This window comes from Rana temporaria, chromosome 3, assembly GCF_905171775.1.
Source record: "Rana temporaria chromosome 3, aRanTem1.1, whole genome shotgun sequence".
Classification (NCBI taxonomy): Eukaryota; Metazoa; Chordata; class Amphibia; order Anura; family Ranidae; genus Rana; species Rana temporaria.
Window position 1 is genome coordinate 363,583,375 of NC_053491.1, and position 18,021 is coordinate 363,601,395.

General features: G+C 45.4%; 1 protein-coding gene across 2 annotated transcripts in view; it reads left to right on the top strand.

Annotated features, from left to right (window-relative positions):
* The window catches only part of DUSP16 (dual specificity phosphatase 16), a 47,275-nt gene extending 30,710 nt beyond the window's left edge, over positions 1–16,565 (top strand). For both annotated transcript variants that reach the window (XM_040345371.1, XM_040345370.1), the window contains 6 exons: positions 3,641–4,142; positions 6,628–6,769; positions 8,309–8,472; positions 10,908–11,067; positions 12,749–12,872; positions 14,770–16,565. In XM_040345371.1, the coding sequence (XP_040201305.1) occupies positions 3,912–4,142; positions 6,628–6,769; positions 8,309–8,472; positions 10,908–11,067; positions 12,749–12,872; positions 14,770–15,883 (1,935 nt within the window). In that variant the 5' untranslated portion in view covers positions 3,641–3,911 and the 3' untranslated portion in view covers positions 15,884–16,565. The remainder of the gene's footprint in view (positions 1–3,640; positions 4,143–6,627; positions 6,770–8,308; positions 8,473–10,907; positions 11,068–12,748; positions 12,873–14,769) is intronic.
* Positions 16,566–18,021: the final 1,456 nt, after the last annotated feature.

An 18,021-nucleotide genomic window follows, 5' to 3' on the forward strand; every position in this document is an offset into this window, starting at 1 on the left:
GTGACATGACGCTACTCTTATATCAAGACATCGCTTGTATATCAAGGCAAATTTTTATTAAAACATTTTGCTCGTCTTGAAAAACGCTCTCAAACCAAGGTTTTACTGTATTTGGATCAGAAGACTTGCTTAGCAGACTTACAAATATGTTTACCTAGAAAGCTATTGACATGTTCTGTACGTATTTTGTCTGGTGTTCTGCTTTTACAATGGCAGAACCCTGGGGTGGCAGATGATCAGAATATTCCACTATTGTGGTGCATTAACGCACTCGCTTTGTAATGAAAGGGTTGCCTAACGCACCAAATTGCACCAAAATGGTGCATGTCCTAATTTTCCAATACATTGCACCACACTGCACCATAGTGTTACTGTGCATTAAAGCTGTCCATACACTATGCAATGTGATTGGTGCAGTCTCATTTTAGAGTGATTGTGCAGTCTCCTACCACGATTTGGTCCTGTAAATAGAATTCAAACAGAATGGATTATTAATATTTGCCTTCATGTTACATAGTTTTGGTAAGTTAAAAGTACTGTATATACTTGAGTATAAGCCGACCCGAATATAAGCCGAGGCACCTAATTTTACCACAAAAAACTGGGAAAACATATTGACTAGAGTATAAGCCTAGGGTGTCCATCTGCATGCCTCACTTTGCCTCACTGTGTCCATGTGCATGCGTCACTGTGCCCATGCCTCACTGTGCCCATGACTAGACTGACGTTTAACATGGGAGTCTATGGAAGGGGTGCCCAGCTTTGAAAAATCTGTGCTCCCCAGCCGTAGGTCCCCCAGACAACAAACTTTGCACACTTGTAGAGGAGAACTAGTGCTATATGTATGTATTTTTTCCGGGTCCAGGGGACCTACGACCGGCCGGTACCAGGTCCCCAAAATCACCGGAGAAATGATCATTTAACATGGAAGTCTATGGAAGGGGTGCCCATCTTTAAAAAATCGGTGCTCCCCGGTCGTAGGTCCCTCGGACAACAAACTTTGCACACTTGTAGAGGAAGAGTGGGACTATGTGTGCCAAGATTGGGGTCCAGGGGACCTACGGCCAGCCGGTACCGGGTCCCCAAAATCCGGGAGATCAGGCGCAAAAAGGTGACTCAAGTATAAGCTGAGGGGGGCATTTTCAGCACAAAAAAAAAACTGCTGAAAAACTCGGCTTATACTCGAGTATATACAGTAGATTGCACCATCAGATTGTAATGTGTATGGTCACCGTAAAAAAGAATGGTATCGCAGCACACCAACACGGGCATTACGGCAGCACAACAGGAAGAACTACGCCTAAGGGGTCAGCTGTCTCTGGTTGTCGTCTTGTATCAGGTTTTCTTCCTCTATGTTGTACATAAATCTGACAGTTCTAAAAGCAGCATGTAATCTGTCTCTCCTGGTAGTGTGTGCGCACGCGGTGTGTGTCCTGCCCCCCTGCAGGCAATGACCTCATCTGTTTGCAGAAGCCGTGTCTGCTCTCTGCGGTTTGGTCTTGGCTCATTCTGGAATTTTTATGTGTGAAGAGTCATTGATGAGCTCAGGGGCTGTATTGTGTTATTGGACAGAAGGAAGTTTCTTTCCTTTTTTTTCTTATTTGCCTTCTCAGAAATGTTGCAAAAAACACTTTCTAAGGTGTCTTCATACTCCTGCCAGGTACATGTTTTTTTTTTTTGGGTGGTTCTCCACTTTTTAATATAACTTTTCAGTATTTTTTTAAATCGTGCAGATTTCTGTTTTCAATGTGTTTATGAAATCAGTGGGGCAGGGGTCACAAAAGTGCTCCTGTTTGGGGTGACCCTGTCGGAGAGGAGACCGCAGTCTCTGGAATTGTACGTTAGACTGAGCCTTTACAAACCTGTTAGATAGAAATGTGTTGCTTATGTTCCTTTATTACTATATCAACGTCGTTGTAATTGTATGTACCAATTAACCACTTAAGACCCGGACCAAAATGCAGGTAAAAGACCAGGCCCCTTTTTGCGATTCGGCACTGCGTCGCTTTAACTGACAATTGCGCAGTCGTGCGACGTGGCTCCCAAACAAAATTGGCGTCCTTTTTTTCCCACAAATAGAGCTTTCTTTTGGTGGTATTTGATCACCTCTGCGGTTTTTATTTTTTGCGATATAAACAAAAATAGAGCAACAATTTTGAAAAAAATGCAATATTTCTTTACTTTTTGCTGTAATAAATATCCCCCAAAAAGATATATAAAAAAAAAATGTTTTCCTCAGTTTAGGCTGATACGTATTCTTCTACCGATTTTTGGTAAAAAAAATCGCAATAAGCATTTATCGGTTGGTTTGCGCCAAATTTATAGCGTTTACAAAATAGGGGATAGTTTTATTGCATTTTTATAATTTTTTTTTTTTTACTACTAATGGCGGCGATCAGCGTTTTTTTTTTTTTTTCGTGACTGCGACATTATGGCGGACAATTTTGACACATTTTTGGAACCATTGTCATTTTCACAGCAAAAAATGCATTTAAAATGCATTGTTTATTGTGAAAATGACAATTGCAGTTTGGGAGTTTACCACAGGGGGCGCTGATGGGGTTATGTGTGACCTGAAGTGTGTTTACAACTGTAGGGGGGTGTGGCTGTAGGTGTGACTTCATCGATTGTGTCCCCCTATAAAAGGGATGACACGATCGATGCTGCCGCCATAGTGAAGAACGGGGAAGCCGTGTTTACACATGGCTCTCCCCGTTCTTCAGCTCCGGGGACCAATCGCGGGACTCCAGCGGCAATCGGGTCTGCGAGTCCTTCGGATCGGGTCGTGGGAGCGCGCCCGCGACCCACGGCTGGGTACTATTACAGGACGTACCTGTACGTGGATGTGCCCAGCTGTGCCATTCTGCCGACGTATATGTGCAGGAGGCGGTCCTTAAGTGGTTAAAATCAATAATACTGATTGAAGAAAAAAAAAATCAGGGGGGCGGCACAGTGGCATAAAGCCCCGTACACACAATCGGAATTTCCGATGGAAAAAGTCCAGACAATACCGACCGTGTGTATGCCCCATCGGAGTAATTCCATCGGAATTCCGATGTGAATTTGGTCGGACAAAGGTCCAATCGTGTGTAAGATGAAAAAACGAAGGTCCGCTTTAACGTTTGGGCATGCTAAAGTGAACCTGTCCTCCCCGTTTTTTTTAATCTTTCACTGAGCAAACCAGAAATCACAAGTTCAGAAATGCCCCTAGTGTGCCCCTTTCTGATTTAGTTTCAGTGATACTGGTGCCTGATTTCACAGCTGTACCTGCCAACTGTCCACCGCCATCCTCTTCTAAAAAGAGTCCCCTTATTGGCCACTGAAGCAATCTAATGGGCAAGGGAAGAAGACAGTGGGGCTTAGCCACAAAGTCAGGGAATTCCGGCCCCAATAACAAAGTGAAACTAAATCAGAGAGGAGCACACAAGAGGCTGTCGATCCTTCTGCCTGTGTGGAGCAGACGGGGTTAAACTGACACAATCTATGAGCTCAGCCCTCTGTTCCTGGTTTCCTCCTTGTGATTAAACATAATACTGATGACCTCATTGTGTGTTTTCTTTCTCTGTCGCGGCTTTAATTGCCTTCGTGTTCCTGTAACTTTTTATTGACGGATCTCTTGTCTGTGTTTCCCACCCCCTAGAATTCTTCCAACATCCCGGGAAGTACCCCCTGCGCTCCGGGATCGACACTCTGATGATGTCATAGTCGCACACGGAGAAAAGTTTCTTCTCGGGAAGCCCTTTAAACTCTCAATCGGGTGGAAAATCTTACTGGTTCCTTGTTGCGGTGCCAGCAGCATTACCCAACCTGCAAGATGCCCTGATGCCGGAGAACGCAGCATGTGCTGGACAGGGTCGTGAGACTCCCCGATTGCTTCACCCCTCCCCACATCTGAGGGCAGAGGTGCCGCCATGGCTTCCGAGGGCCTCCGGTGTCGGCAGGTGAGCGCCGACAAGCTGGTGGCATGGATGGAAGGAGGGATGGAGAAGGTCCTCCTGATAGACAGTCGCCCCTTTGTGGAATATAACACCTCCCATATACTGGACGCCATCAACATTAACTGCTCCAAGCTGATGAAGAGGCGGCTGCAGCAGGACAAGGTGCAGGTGGCTGAACTGATCCATCATTCCGCCAAGCAAAAGGTGAGCGTTGTGGCCTGAGTGCGTTGCGGGTGAAATACGCCGCCATGCTCGTACAGGAAGGGTTGCAAGGTCAACAAACTGGAAAGTAATAGCTGGAAACGTATTTGTTGCTCCCGGAATACAGACACTTACCTATGAAAAGTGTCCAAACCCCAGAACAAAAATGTAATACTCATATATTGCAATGTAGAAGTATATGATGTGGTGGTTCCCTTATTTTTATTTTTTTTATTTACCTTTACTCTTCTCCTTCCTGTATTAGGGTGACAATGCTTGCTCCCTTTACTGTATCTGTGGAGGAACAGCATTGTCAAGCTTAGGGCAAGACTACAATACACCTCCCACTGTCTTTATCTCCATCACATATCGAGGAGGTGTTCTGTAGTTCATAGAAAATAGCTTGGAAATATGTTAACATTGAGATTTTCAGTTCAGATCAAAGGAAGAGACAAGTACCGTATTTATCGGCGTATACCGCGCACTATTTTGCCCTGAAAATCAGGGCAAAATCGATACCCGCTTTCCCGCCACGAGTTTGAATACTGCGCCGGCATATACCGAGCGCAGTACACTCGTGTATCTTCGGGCAGTCTCTGCGCCTCTCGCGCTGACGTCCTGAGCGTACAGGACGTCAGCGCGAGAGTTGCCGAGCCTCCCCTACGATACACGAGTGTACTGCGCTCAGTATATGTCGGCGCAGTATTCAAACTCTGAGCGGGGAGGACGCCGCAGACGGACGCCGGACCCGACGAAGAGGACACCCGAACCCGCAGACGGACGCCGGACCCGACGAAGAGGACACCCGAACCCGCAGACGGACGCCGGACCCGACGAAGAGGACACCCGAAGCCATAGAAGGACGCCGGACCCGACGAAGAGGACACCTGAAGCCGCAGACGGACGCCGGGCCCGACGAGGCCGCCGATGGACGCCGCGCAAGACACCAAAACTGTAAGTACAAAAAAAACTTTTTTTCCACAGGATTCGGGGCAACTTTAGGGGTGCGCGGTATACGCGGGAGCGCGTTATACTGCGATAAATACGGTACATTGGAATTCTGGGAGGATTTTTGCTTGCAGAAATTGTCCGTAGCCTGAAAAAAGAAAATCGGTGCAGCCATCACATCTAAGGACTGGTAAACTGCAATATATTAAGCTTTTGTGTTTGGATTTAGATACTTTTATACAGGAGCGATGTTTGGTAAAGTTATTGAGAGCATTAAAGTGGTTGTAAACCCTTACAGACCACTTGGCCCTACAGGTAAGCCTAGATTAAGGCTTACCTGTAGGTGCAAGAAATATCTCCTTAACCGTAGACAACAGCGCAGGCGCACTGAGCGTGCCGTTAATGCGCATGCGTGGGATTGACTTATCGCTGCTCTGGCCAGTCACAGCGCCGGAGCAGCGATACCCGAAAGTCACTCCGGGTATCATGGCGGAGGAGAGGAACGAGGGTCGCTGCGGGGGCTTTGATCTCAGGTAAGTAATTCATAATGAGCTAGTATAGCTAGTTTTTTTTTTTAATACTTTTAGAGGGTTTACCTCCTTTTTTAAAGTTTAACTCGGGAATAAGCAAATATTGTCTATACACAAGTGGCATGTGTATTCTTAGTTGGTATGCTTTGTGTATTTCTTCCAGATCTGTCCAGTAATTGAGTATGAACCTTTACCTCTATGCAGGATCTTCCTGTAATAAAGACCTGTCACTGCTGCGCTCTCTCCTTATGTAGGGTGACTGGTCTTGTCTCCGCCCCCTCCTGTAGTCTTGTGTAGTGGCTGGAACTGCTGGGCCCCTCCCACAGTTCTTCTGTCTGCACAGGCTATGTACAGCACAGTGATGATGTTGCGGCTATTTTTACACAACAATATCAGCACACAAACTGAATTTATATCCTTTGTGGCTATTGAGGAATATATTTAAAGTTTTTGTGCCCCAGAGTTCAGCTTTAAAAGCTGACTTTGGCTAAATCTGATATTTCAGTTGTGAACGGGTTGCTGGTAAGTGAAATCACATGCTGGCTTTTGGTATTTGTTTAGAACCCCTTTTCCCACCCAGACGAATTATGAAATGATGGTGTCATGCTGTTCCTGTATTTTATGTAGTTTAGCTGTGTGAGAGTGGCACCCCCTTGCTGCAGGGAGACTTCACCCCAAGAAGCTGCTGGTGAAACTGTAACAGTTTATCTATAGCCAAAACCTGTGGTTTTTTTTACTCAATTGCCAAAAACAAAACAAAAAGATCTTAATTTTTATGCTGTCTGTGTCCCATCATGGAGATTGCCTTTCCCTTTCTGCCCCGAAGACCCAACAGGAAGTCAAAGGAAACATGCAAATTGGGGCAGTTGAGGGTGACTCTCCCCAGCAGGGAGACAGGGAAGATCTATGTTGTTCTGCTTCATGTTTCTGTGACAGGTCCACTTGTTCTGCAGACAATGGATATGTGGACCAGTGATGAAGATGAAGGTTTTACTCTTGTGTGTTTTTAGGTGGAGCTCGAGTGCCAAGCCCAGCAGGTGGTGGTGTATGATCAGAGCTCATCCGATGTCTCCTCTCTGCCCTCCGACTGTTTCCTGACGGTGCTGCTCCGCAAGCTGGAAAAGCTGTTCAGCAATGTCCACCTACTTGCAGGTAAGTGTCCGGGCCCAGCCATGGTACTATAGAGGGAACTCTCTCACCTCTCTCACATCCTGCCACGGCTCTGGGAATGGCCAAACCTTCTATGTGGGGTGGTGGAGCCCTGACTGTGCAATTAAAAGCACACCTCTGTGAAGACCGTTTTTCGCTCCTAGAAGCAGGTTGATTCTGAAATGTCGATAATTGATTCAGCATAGCTGAACTAGCCAGATCCAATGCTATGTCTGAGGACCAGGTGACGCCAACTGATATTACCAGTCTGCAACTCAATCTGTGACAGATAACCACTATTTTGACAGGTCCTTGAAAAATCCGAACTGAGCTGTATCTGAGCACCTCAAACTGAAAACTACTATTTAATAAATTTTTTAATATTCAAAGTCGACGTGATTGTAGCCGTATTAGTGCAATTGTGATAGAGAAAGCGGAGTACTGTCCGTGATACTTTTTTTATTTGCACTAACATACAATTTTTCAGGACAAGCTTTCGGGGTGTTACCCCTTCTTCAAGGTCCAAGCAGTACTGATTCACAATTCACATGTTGAGGGCATATGGCCTGGTACGGTGTAGGAGGGGGGGGGGGCGCTCGCTCGCCCCCCTTCCTGACCTGCCGGGCTGTGTGCTCGGATAAGGGTCTGGTATGGATCCTGGGGGAACCCCCACACCGTTTTTTATTTATTTATTTTTTCGGTGTGGGGGATTCCCCTTAAGACCCATACCAGACTGAAGGGTTTGGTATCATCCTGGGGGGAACCTCACGCAAATGTTGTTTTAATTTTCGCGGGGGTTCCCCTTCAAGATTCTCGGCACACGAGTCTCCCCGCAAGTCGGATCATCTTGATCCGACTTCTGGTGCGACCTCTATTCAAATCAATGGGCTCCTATAGTGAACCATTGATTTTGAATAGAGAAAAAAACGCCGGACGAGGCTTAACACAGCGTTAAGCCTCGTTTTCCGGCGTCTGACGTCTTTACAGCTCTAACGCTGGAGCTTCAGAACGCACTGGTGCTGTTTTTTTTTTTTTTTTGCAGCTTAAAAACGGCTCAGCCATTTACAGCTCAAAAACGTCATGGTGGGCATGAGGCCATGGGCTAACATGGAGAGCCGCTTTTAAGCTGCTAAAAACGCTCAGAAAAGTGGCTGTAAAAACGTCCGTGGACATGAGGCCTTACAGTGACTTTGCCAAGGCTGAGATGATGTCCTCCGTCTGCTGCAGCATCACCTTCCCTAGTGATTAGGCTGCAATATTGTAACTTTGAGAGGCTGCAGCAGGGACTGATTTGCATTCAACATTTTTAACACAGCCGAGAACTGCACAGGCACCAGAAATTTAGGAAGAAGATGGTAACCCAGGATGATGTCTGAATATATATATGGATCCACCATCTGGAGAGAAAATGGGATGAAGTCATTGTTAGGGCAGTACTGCATTCTCTGGGAGGTTCTGACTGTGAGTGATAGGGAAGGTCCTGGGTCGCCTGCTACCATTGGTATTCTTGTTCCCTCCTAACCTCTGCTGTCCCATTAACAGGTGGATTCTACGAGTTCTACTCCTGCTACCCTGGACTGTGTGAAGGGAAGGCCTCCATGGTCCCCACCTGCATCTCCCAGCCATGTCTTCCCATCTCCAGTGCCGGCCCCACCAGGATCCTCCCTCACCTCTACCTGGGTTGCCAGAGGGATGTCCTTAACAAGGTGAGACCAGTACAGCACAGTACATTGTATAAACGGCAAATCTGAAAGGGACATCCTCATTATCATTGTGTTTGTGTGTAGTTAAAGCTGAACACCAAGCAAACGGCTAACGCAGATAAAATCCATATATGGGAACTGTTTCACCTGCCGAATTATTCAAATTTTTATCCATCCAGTCCTGAGATTTACACAGTTCTGCTACACTGCACATCCCTATGTGGCAAGAGAGACTTTTATTTTATATATTCTACTGTAGTTGAGTTACACTTACAGGTCTTGTACCTCCTGGAGCCTGTGTTTGGACAGTAAGAAAAGAAGCAGCAGAAAATTGATGAACCCATGTCGCTCTGTTCTCTACTTCAGTGGCCATCAACCCTGTCTTCAGGGCCCACTAACAGGCCAGGTTTGCAAGATAACTGAAATACATGACCGGTGATATCATTTGCTGCTCAGTGATTGCAGTATTCTAGTCTGCATCTCCCCAAGGTAATACATAAAATCTGGTCTGTTGGTGGGCCCTGAGGACAGGATTGATGACCACTGCTCTACTCCTATCAACATGTTCCTTGTAAGCATATGAGCAGTGCAGCACAACTGATTGACTCCTTGTGCTGCTTCTTTCTCTCCCATGCTGAGCTCTGTTGCACATGCATTGCAAGAAGCTGATACCAAGTCCTATTCCGGTACTTGCAGCGCTTGCATTAAAAATATGCATTTGATGATTATCGATGTGCTTTATTTTGTGTCGTTAAGAAATCTTGCATACAGGTGATGTGCGTCCCTCCTGGCGCGGTATTGTATACCCTATAATGACCCGTACACACGATCCGAATATCGGACAAAAACGATCGTCCGATGAAGAATCGTACGATTTTCGGATCGTGTGTACACTACTTTCGAGAGCCGATCACGACAGTTCATCCGATATTATTAGATCGGACATGCACGAAAATTTTCCTGGTACGATTTTCATTTAGTCAGTACAGTTGTCGTCCGAAAATACAATACAAATACATTACAATACATGACATCACTTCCGATTTTTTTTTTGGTCGTACGAGAATTTTCGTGACTATAATAACCTATTTAATTTTACTTGCGACTATTAAGCGAAAAAAGTCGTACGATTCGTCGTACGATATTCGAAACGTGTGTACGGGTCATAAATGTGAGTACCAGTCGGTACAGCGTTCAGGCCTGCCCAGTTGCAGGCTGCCTTTAGCACTGCATTTGTCCCTCTTGGGCACACTAAAATGCTGGGAGGGATGCTCCTGTATGGAAAGGGCCTTGTATGTGCCTGGAGTTCAGCTTTACCAAACTGGCAAATCTCGCTTCTTGATGCAGGAGACATAGGGGGTTATTTTCTAAAGGCAAAGCACACTTGAAATTGCACTGAAAGTGCACTTGGAAATGCAGTCGCTGTAGATCCGAGGGGGACATGCAAGGGAAATAAAAAAACAGCATTTTAGCTTGCACATGATTGGATAATAAAATCGGCAGAGCTTCCCCTCATTTCAGATCTACCCCTCAGATTTACAGCGACTGCATTTCCAAGTACACTTTCAGTGCCCATTCAGACATTTTTGGCAACCCAGTGCACTGCCGCGCTTTGTAGTGTGTTGGCGTGCTTTATGGTGCCCTGCAAAGCATGTGCATTAAAGATAGGTTATATAAATACGAATGGCACCATAATGCACAAATGTGCCTAGAGCGGCTGAAATGACAGCACTAGAAAGATGAGAAAGTTTCCACCTTTGCAAAAGCTTAAAGCGTAATTTTTATTTATTTATTTTGGAGGTGGGTTTGATCTACAAATGGGTATGAGTTTGGATGTTCAGATCCTGCTTGCCTATTTTTTTTTTTTTTTTTTTTTTAAATTAAGGTAGTTGTAAAGCCAAAAATGTATTTGTTTTTTTGGCTACACCTATACTTTAATACTGGATGGAATAATATTCATCTGAAAATCTTAGGTAAAGGTGGAGTAAACATGGTTGTACCTGTTGGATCTTACAAAGACCTCGGCTTGCCTTAGACGGACTTGGTTCTGTGTTTACAGTGGAGACTCAAGTTTTTTTTTTCTCTGTAGATTTGGACTGGAAGTCAGAGACAGGGCCAGACCAAGGTGTAGGCAGAAAAGGGCCAGACCAAGGTGTAGGCAGAAAAGACAGCTGCCATGGGGGTGCTTCAGCAGGAGGGGAGAGCAAAAATGTCAGAACCTGCAACTGAAGCTGCTGAAGTAGTTCAAAGTGATTCTAAAGGCTGAAGGTTTTTTTACCTCCATCATATGTGCCTGGCCTGGTGTTTTTGGTCTGATCATCCAGCAGTAAGTCGCGCAGAGAAAATGTAATGTCAGACATTTCTGGATTGGGGTGATGTCTCTAGCTCGCCCACTTCTTGGTACCCTTCTCACCGCATTGCCCATGTTTCCCATCCAGGAACTGATGCAGCAGAATGAGATCGCCTTCGTGCTGAACGCCAGCAACACCTGCCCCAAACCCGACTTCATCTGTGACTCCCACTTCCTGCGGGTTCCCGTCAATGACAGTTTCTGTGAGAAGATCCTCCCATGGCTAGACAAGTCTGTGGATTTTATAGGTGAGGAGCGGGAAAAATGATTGGCTAAGGCGATCAACTAGGAACATTTTTTATATAAACAAAACATGCAGATGGAAGCTCATCCCTGATCTGCAGATTAATTAGAGTAGATACAAAGTTACATTGTTAAAGGGGTTGTAAAGGTACAATTTTTTTTTTATTTTCCTAAATGGCTTCTTTTACCCTACAAGGCTTTCAACAGGCGAGTCAGGACGTTCTCTACGTTGCAGATAGAAAGGAGCTGTGTTAGTGGGCTTCCTGACTCTCCTGTAGTCCAAGGGAGGGGGCGAGCACGACACTCCACACCAGAGAGAAAGCCTCTGATTACTGTGTGGAGTTGCAGACAAAATAACAGGAAGTGAGGATTTCTCAGAAGAAATAAGGACATTTAAAGGCAAAATCAAAGGATGAGGTAAGTGAAGGAGGACTGCACTAAGGCAAAGGAAGCTATTTAGGGAAAAAAAATTGTACCTTTTACAACCTCTTTAAATTTGTATCTCCTATTTTTTGTCTGAACAATGTTTATAAACACTGTCAATTATTGACAGCAGAATCTTCCACAGCTGCTGTATTTACACAGCAACTCTTGAAGATCATTTTCACAGTCGGGATCATTTCCATTGCCAGTGTTCAATCGGATAGTCCATCAAAAAGTGCGCAGTATTGAAGGGCACTCCAGCTGATTTGCCGATCAGCTGGCCTGACGTAACTATGGCGCATGCGCACATCGTAGGAGGTGTCTCTCGATGGGAGATACCATTTCACGGGCACAATTGAAACCTATACTAATAGCAGAGGGAGACCGTAGTTCTCAGATTATACCTCGCTATTGCGGGGTGGCTTTACAGTGTGCTGATGGTCTGGTTTTGTCTGTGTTGCAGGGTGGGTTTGGTGGGTTGAATGGCCGGTTTTGCCTGTGTGAAAGGGCGGGTTGCAACACAGACAAAACCAGCCCTTCAACACAGCCACTAGCCGCCCTCCAGCAGCAGCGATGCACAATCTGAGAACTACGATCTCCCTCCGCTGTTTGTATAGGTTTCAATTGTGCCTGTGAAATGGTATCTCCCATCGAGAGACACCTCCTACGATGTGTGCATGTGCCATGGTTACGTCAGGCCAGCTGATTGGCAAATCAGCTGGAGTGCAATTCAATACTGTGCATGCACGGGCACTTTTCGATGGTGGGCACTATCCGATTGAATACCGGTAAGTGTGAGGAAGGCTGCAACAACAGGGGAGAAGGTCAGGATGTACTTCAATGCAGGTTTTTGGGCATATGTAGTACTACACCCAACTGGCTAAGCTGAACCCTCCCACCTCCACGACTTCTGGAGCAACATTGTGAATTGAGCCACATACCAACAGTGTATGAAAAATCCACCCTATTTATTATGGCTTTCCCAGCATCAGCGCATTGTTCTTCCTCTTTAATTCCTGCCATGCTTTGATCTGAACACAAAAAAAATTGTATAAAGGCAATGTAACAATAATTATGAATAGTCTCCAGGCAGAGCTCACTGTCAGCACTCCTGCAGCACAAACCAGGATTTTTCTGGTATGCCCAAGGTCCAAAACTTGCAAATGCCATGTTTTTATGAAAATCTTTTTATCCCCTGGAATAAGCATTTGGTATAGATCATGTTGAGATTTTCAGCGGACATTTCCTTTTGTCTTGCCACAGAAAAGGCCAAAGCCTCTAATAGTCGGGTCCTGGTCCATTGTCTGGCTGGAATCTCTCGCTCAGCCACCATCGCTATAGCGTATATTATGAAGCGGATGGACATGAGCCTGGATGAAGCCTACAGGTAAGTAACCTTCTTTTCTGCTGCCTACACACCCAGACCTAAAAACCTGTGCAAAATAACCAGTAGTATTGCAAATAATTTTTTCAGTGACAAGTGTGTTAGGACTACAGAACATCTTATCCTATCCAAATCCTAGGGGAGGAGCAAAAGAGCAGCACAGGAAGTCAGCTGACACGATTTCTGTCAGGATTAAGATGTGTGTATATCATCCCGGTATCGATCTTTTCAGCCAGCGATTCTGCGCAAGGCAGAAGTGATCCGAGTGGCTAATTGGCCACTCAATCACTTCTGCGGGTGGTGGAAGGGGGTCACACCCGCTGCCGCCATCGTCGTCTCTCCCATGCTTTTTGGTCCCATCGCGGAGGCCGGGAGCGATTGCGGTGATGACTGCCCTGTACAGAGAGAGTAACTGACGTCATTCCTCTCTCTCTGTAACCCCAGAAACCGGAAGCGACGAGTAATTTGTCACCTCTGGTTCCGCCCCTTTTTGTTTACCTGGCCACCAACGGCCAGGTAAGTAGCCCATCAGACCGATCTGTGTCTGATCGGCTACATGGGAGGCCAGAGGAGAGATGTGGGGTCTAATAGACCCCACATCTCTCCATAAAGAGGACCTGTCACGGCCCATGCTATCACAAAGGATGTTATTCATCCCTTATGATAGCAATAAAATGAATAATAAAGAAAACTTTTAAGGCGCCCCTGTCCCACCGTGCTTGCGTGCAAATGCAAACGCATACATTACTGCCACTCGCATATGTAAACGGTGATCGAACCACACGTGAGGTATTGTCGCGAACATCAGAGCGAGACCAATAGTTCTAGCACAAGACCTCCTGTGCAACGCTAAACAACCTCTAAAGGTGTTTGAATCATCGCCTATGGAGAATTTTAAGCGTCGTCCTTCCACGGGCAAACGCAATTTTAAATCTTGACTTGTTGGGTATCTATTTACTTGGCGTAACATCATCTTTTAGATTATACAAAAAAATTGGGCTAACTTTTTTTTTTTTTTTATTATTATTATTTTTATTATTATTATTAATATATTAATATATATATATATATATATATATATATATATATATATATATATATATATATATATATATATATATATATATATATATATATATAAAATAATAATAAAAAAAAAGTTAGCCCAATTTTTTTGTATAATCTAAAAGATGATGTTACGCCAAGTAAATAGATACCCAACAAGTCAAGCTTTAAAATTTATATTTTTTTTATCATGAAAGTGTGTTTTTTTTCTCCAAAAGAATTGTGTTTGAAAAACCACTGCGTGAATACTGTGTGACATAAAAAATTGTAACACCCACCATTTTATTCTATAGGGTTTTTGCTAAAAATAAAATGTAATGTTTAGGGGGGTTCCAAGTAATTTTCTGTCAACAAAAAGATTTTTACACATATGGGTGTCAGAAATGGCCTGGATGGCAAGTGGTTAATAAAATATTTGACAGACAAAAAAGGCTTTACAATACACTTCATGGTTATCTCTGCAGTCCTTGATATACACACGATCACTAATGTTGGCATTCTTGAATCTACGTGAAAGAAACTTCTTAGAATGTAAAATCTGTAAAGTGTGTGTGTGTCTATACAGTGGGTATAAAAAAGAATCGCCCCACCCCCACTTTTTGCAGAACTGCTCAAGGTCAGCTACATTTAATGGTGACCTTTTGTGGACTGTAGCCTTCAAGTTGTTCCACAGATTTTCAATGGGGTTTAAGTCTGGGCTTTGACTAAGCCTTGCAAGGACATTCACCTTTTTCTCCTCCAACCACACAGGTGTTTTTTTTTTTTATAACGGAATATGTGAGACAGCAGGGGGCCTGTGGTGACCTTTCTCTCCTTCTTTTTTTCTTTTCTGCAGGTTTGTCAAGGAGAAAAGACCAACCATCTCACCGAACTTCAATTTCCTGGGCCAGCTACTGGACTTCGAAAAGAAGATCAAAACTCAGGGAGATCAGGCACCCGCCGCCATCTGCAAACTGAAATTGCAGCTGGAGCTGGGCTGCAGTGCCAGTGAAAACCACCTCCCTCCAGTTGCCATAGAGGTGCCTCAACCACAGAGTCCACAACACGCTCACCCTACCTCAGAGGAGCCACCACAAGCCTTGTACCTCGAAGAGGCTCCACTCCTGCAAGGCCTTAATGGACTACATGTGTCACACAGGGAGGACAGCAATAAAATAAAGCGCTCTTTCTCCCTAGACATCAAATCGATGTCTTACTGCAGCCTGTCTGCTGCAGCGTCGCTTGTTTCTGCACCGGAGGACAGCAAAGAGTTCTATAAACCTGTGGCATCCATGGAGGGTGGCAGTAAGATGTGCCAATTCTCACCTGTGGAGGAGGTCTCTGAGCAGACTCCAGAGGCCAGCCCTGATCGGGAAGAGGCAAAGAGAGTCCCGGAGAAGCCCACCAGTTGTCGGCAGACTGAAGACAAGCACCGGCAAGCACAGCAGACATCATCTCGAAGCAGCTTCCTGTCTCAGCGCTCTCTGGCTGCACCCCTTTTCCGCAGCGGCAGCATGGAGGACCACCGCAAAGCTAACTTCCTGTTTGGACTGTCTAGCAGCCAGCAGCACCTGGCCAAGCCAGCATTGGGCCTTAAAGACTGGCATTCTGACATTTTGGCGACTCAGGCCTCATCGCTTACAGGCAGCTGGTACTTCACCTCTGATGCCCCCCCGCACTTTTATTCTGCCTCCACATTGTACAGCGCTGGTGCCTTTGCAGCCTACAGCTGTGGCCAGCTGCCCACAGACCCCTCTTGCGCGGTGCGTAGGAGGCAGAAGCCCTGCACCCGTGGGGACTCTAGGCGCAGCTGGCACGAGGAAAGCCCTTTCGAAAAGCAGTTCAAGCGCCGCAGCTGCCAGATGGAATTTGGGGAAGGCCTAGTGGACAGCAGGTCCCGGGAAGAACTGGGCAAAGTAGGCAGCCAGACTAACTTCTCCGGCAGTATGGAAGTCATTGAAGTTTCTTGAGACCCGCCAATCACGGGGAGGGTGGGGGGGGACTGGGAGGAGCCAGCAAGCTGGACTTCTTGGGTGGTAAATTTTAAAATTTTATTTTTGTGCTCATCTTGTTCCCTGTGAAATCTGAATGTTGTGTTTAGGGAAACTCACTATGAAAATGTTGTACAGATGCTTTTGGTTGGGTAGCCGAAATCTATTCTGGTTTTGTTTGGAGCCTCCAGAACATTGACGTACGATTTTGAAGATGTACGGTTAGAGCAGGCATAGAGAGTCTTGTCGAGGAACTACAAGTCCAAGCATGCCTTTTTAACAGAAGAATGCTGGAACCTGTAGCGCCTTTTGGCTGGTGGGACAAGAGTACCGCCTGCCTGGACTACAGCGGGCGCTGTTTGGCGATTTTGACACTTGAACTCTTTATACGCAGCACTTGACATGAACAGAGTTGGTACTCATCGAAACTCTCTTCAATTCCTGAGGGCAAATGTGTGTTCATTTTTAGTTTCAATTAGTTTTAAATTTTGAAAGAAATTCGTACCAATTGCCGTGATATGTAACCAAAACAGAGTCTTGATTTTAGGAGGTGGTAGCAGCTGAAATCTTAATTTTAATCAATTTATATCTGGGGGTTAGAAGGAAAAATTTTCCTCCCTAAAATTTTATTTTTTTCATAATAAATTGTGTTAAGCTGGAATCCTTTAGATTTGTTGGAAAAGGAATCGGATGCCTGAGGTCAGAGGCTGTTTGGAGGAAAAGGGGTGCAAATTACTTTGCCATCCTTTACCAGGGACCGTTTCGCACGTCTGATGGTGGCAGAGATTTTTTTTCCCCCTCCTAATCTTGATTTGTTGCCATGTGTGCGCTAAGGACACCTTTTAAGGGTAAATGAACATAAGCAAGTTACAGGTGGATGCAGGGCTGTCTTAATGAGAGGGCACTGCCCAGGGGCCCCAGCTGCATGGGGGGGGGGCCCTGTACTTTCCCCAAAGCAGCTTGTCCTTGACCTGACGCTGCCCCATGATGGCACTGAGAGTGATGGATACACAGGGGCAGTCTGCCTCCTACCTACTTTATGTCTGTTTACCTGCACTGTCATCATTGTAGGGGCCCCAGATCATTACTTTGCCCAGGGGCCCATGATGCTATTAAAGACGGCCCTGGATGGATGTACAGCGTGAATGAGATGCACAGAAATTCAACATTTCTTGCTGCATCTTTCTGCAGGTCCAAAGTAAACTTGTCACAAACCTTCTGTACCTCCTGCGTATGATCCAAAGAGTGTATGCAGAGGCAATATTTCATGAAAATGGCCTATTAAAGCAATCATTATTGCCACAGATCTAAATAGATGAGGTTATGTGCAGATTTTGACACTTTCTGTAAAGACCCCGCCTCCTTTTAGGGCTCCCTTATGGTCCTTTAAAACCTGCCACAAGGTTGAAGAAAAAAAGAGGGTGGAAAGGTACAGATCTGCTTTAAGCTTAATTACCATTTTGTAGATGTTTACCTTTTTTTTTTTTTTTAGTTCAGTTTCACTTTATGGTCTGTGTTTAAAGTAGAATTAAACCCTCACAATAAATTAAGCATTTCTCAGTCATTTTATTTTGTTAAAATTCTAATCGCAGCACTTGCAGTTTACAGCTCCTGCACTTTCAGTGCTGCTTCCCCGAATTTCTGGTCTTCACAGGAAGGTGTCAACAGTGGACAGTGCAGTATCGAGCCAGTCTGTTAGCTTGGAAAATAGAAAAGGGGAAGGAAGGAAGACAAGGGAGTATTTTGCCATTCTAGGCTTTTGGGCTGTGTCTTTCTATTGATGCACACAATGTAGGGGGACAAAGCTCTAGTCTCCAAATGCAAAGGTGACTCCATAGGACACTGCAAAAGAAAGGAACCACCCTGAACCAGGAAGCCTAAAGCAGCGGTCATGGCACCAGCTTAATGTCCCTGAAAACACAGAGCATTAAACAGTAAGGATGAGCTCTGGCATGTTCGCACAGTCCACATGCAGAGCCCGCCAGGAAGTCTGCAGGGGGACTGTGCGAACACGCCAGAGCTCATCCCTACTAAACAGTGATGCCACTCAGTACAGCAAGGCTGGACACTGCATCTGTCCCTCCCGGGTGCACTGCAGCTAGACAGCCCGGTGTGCT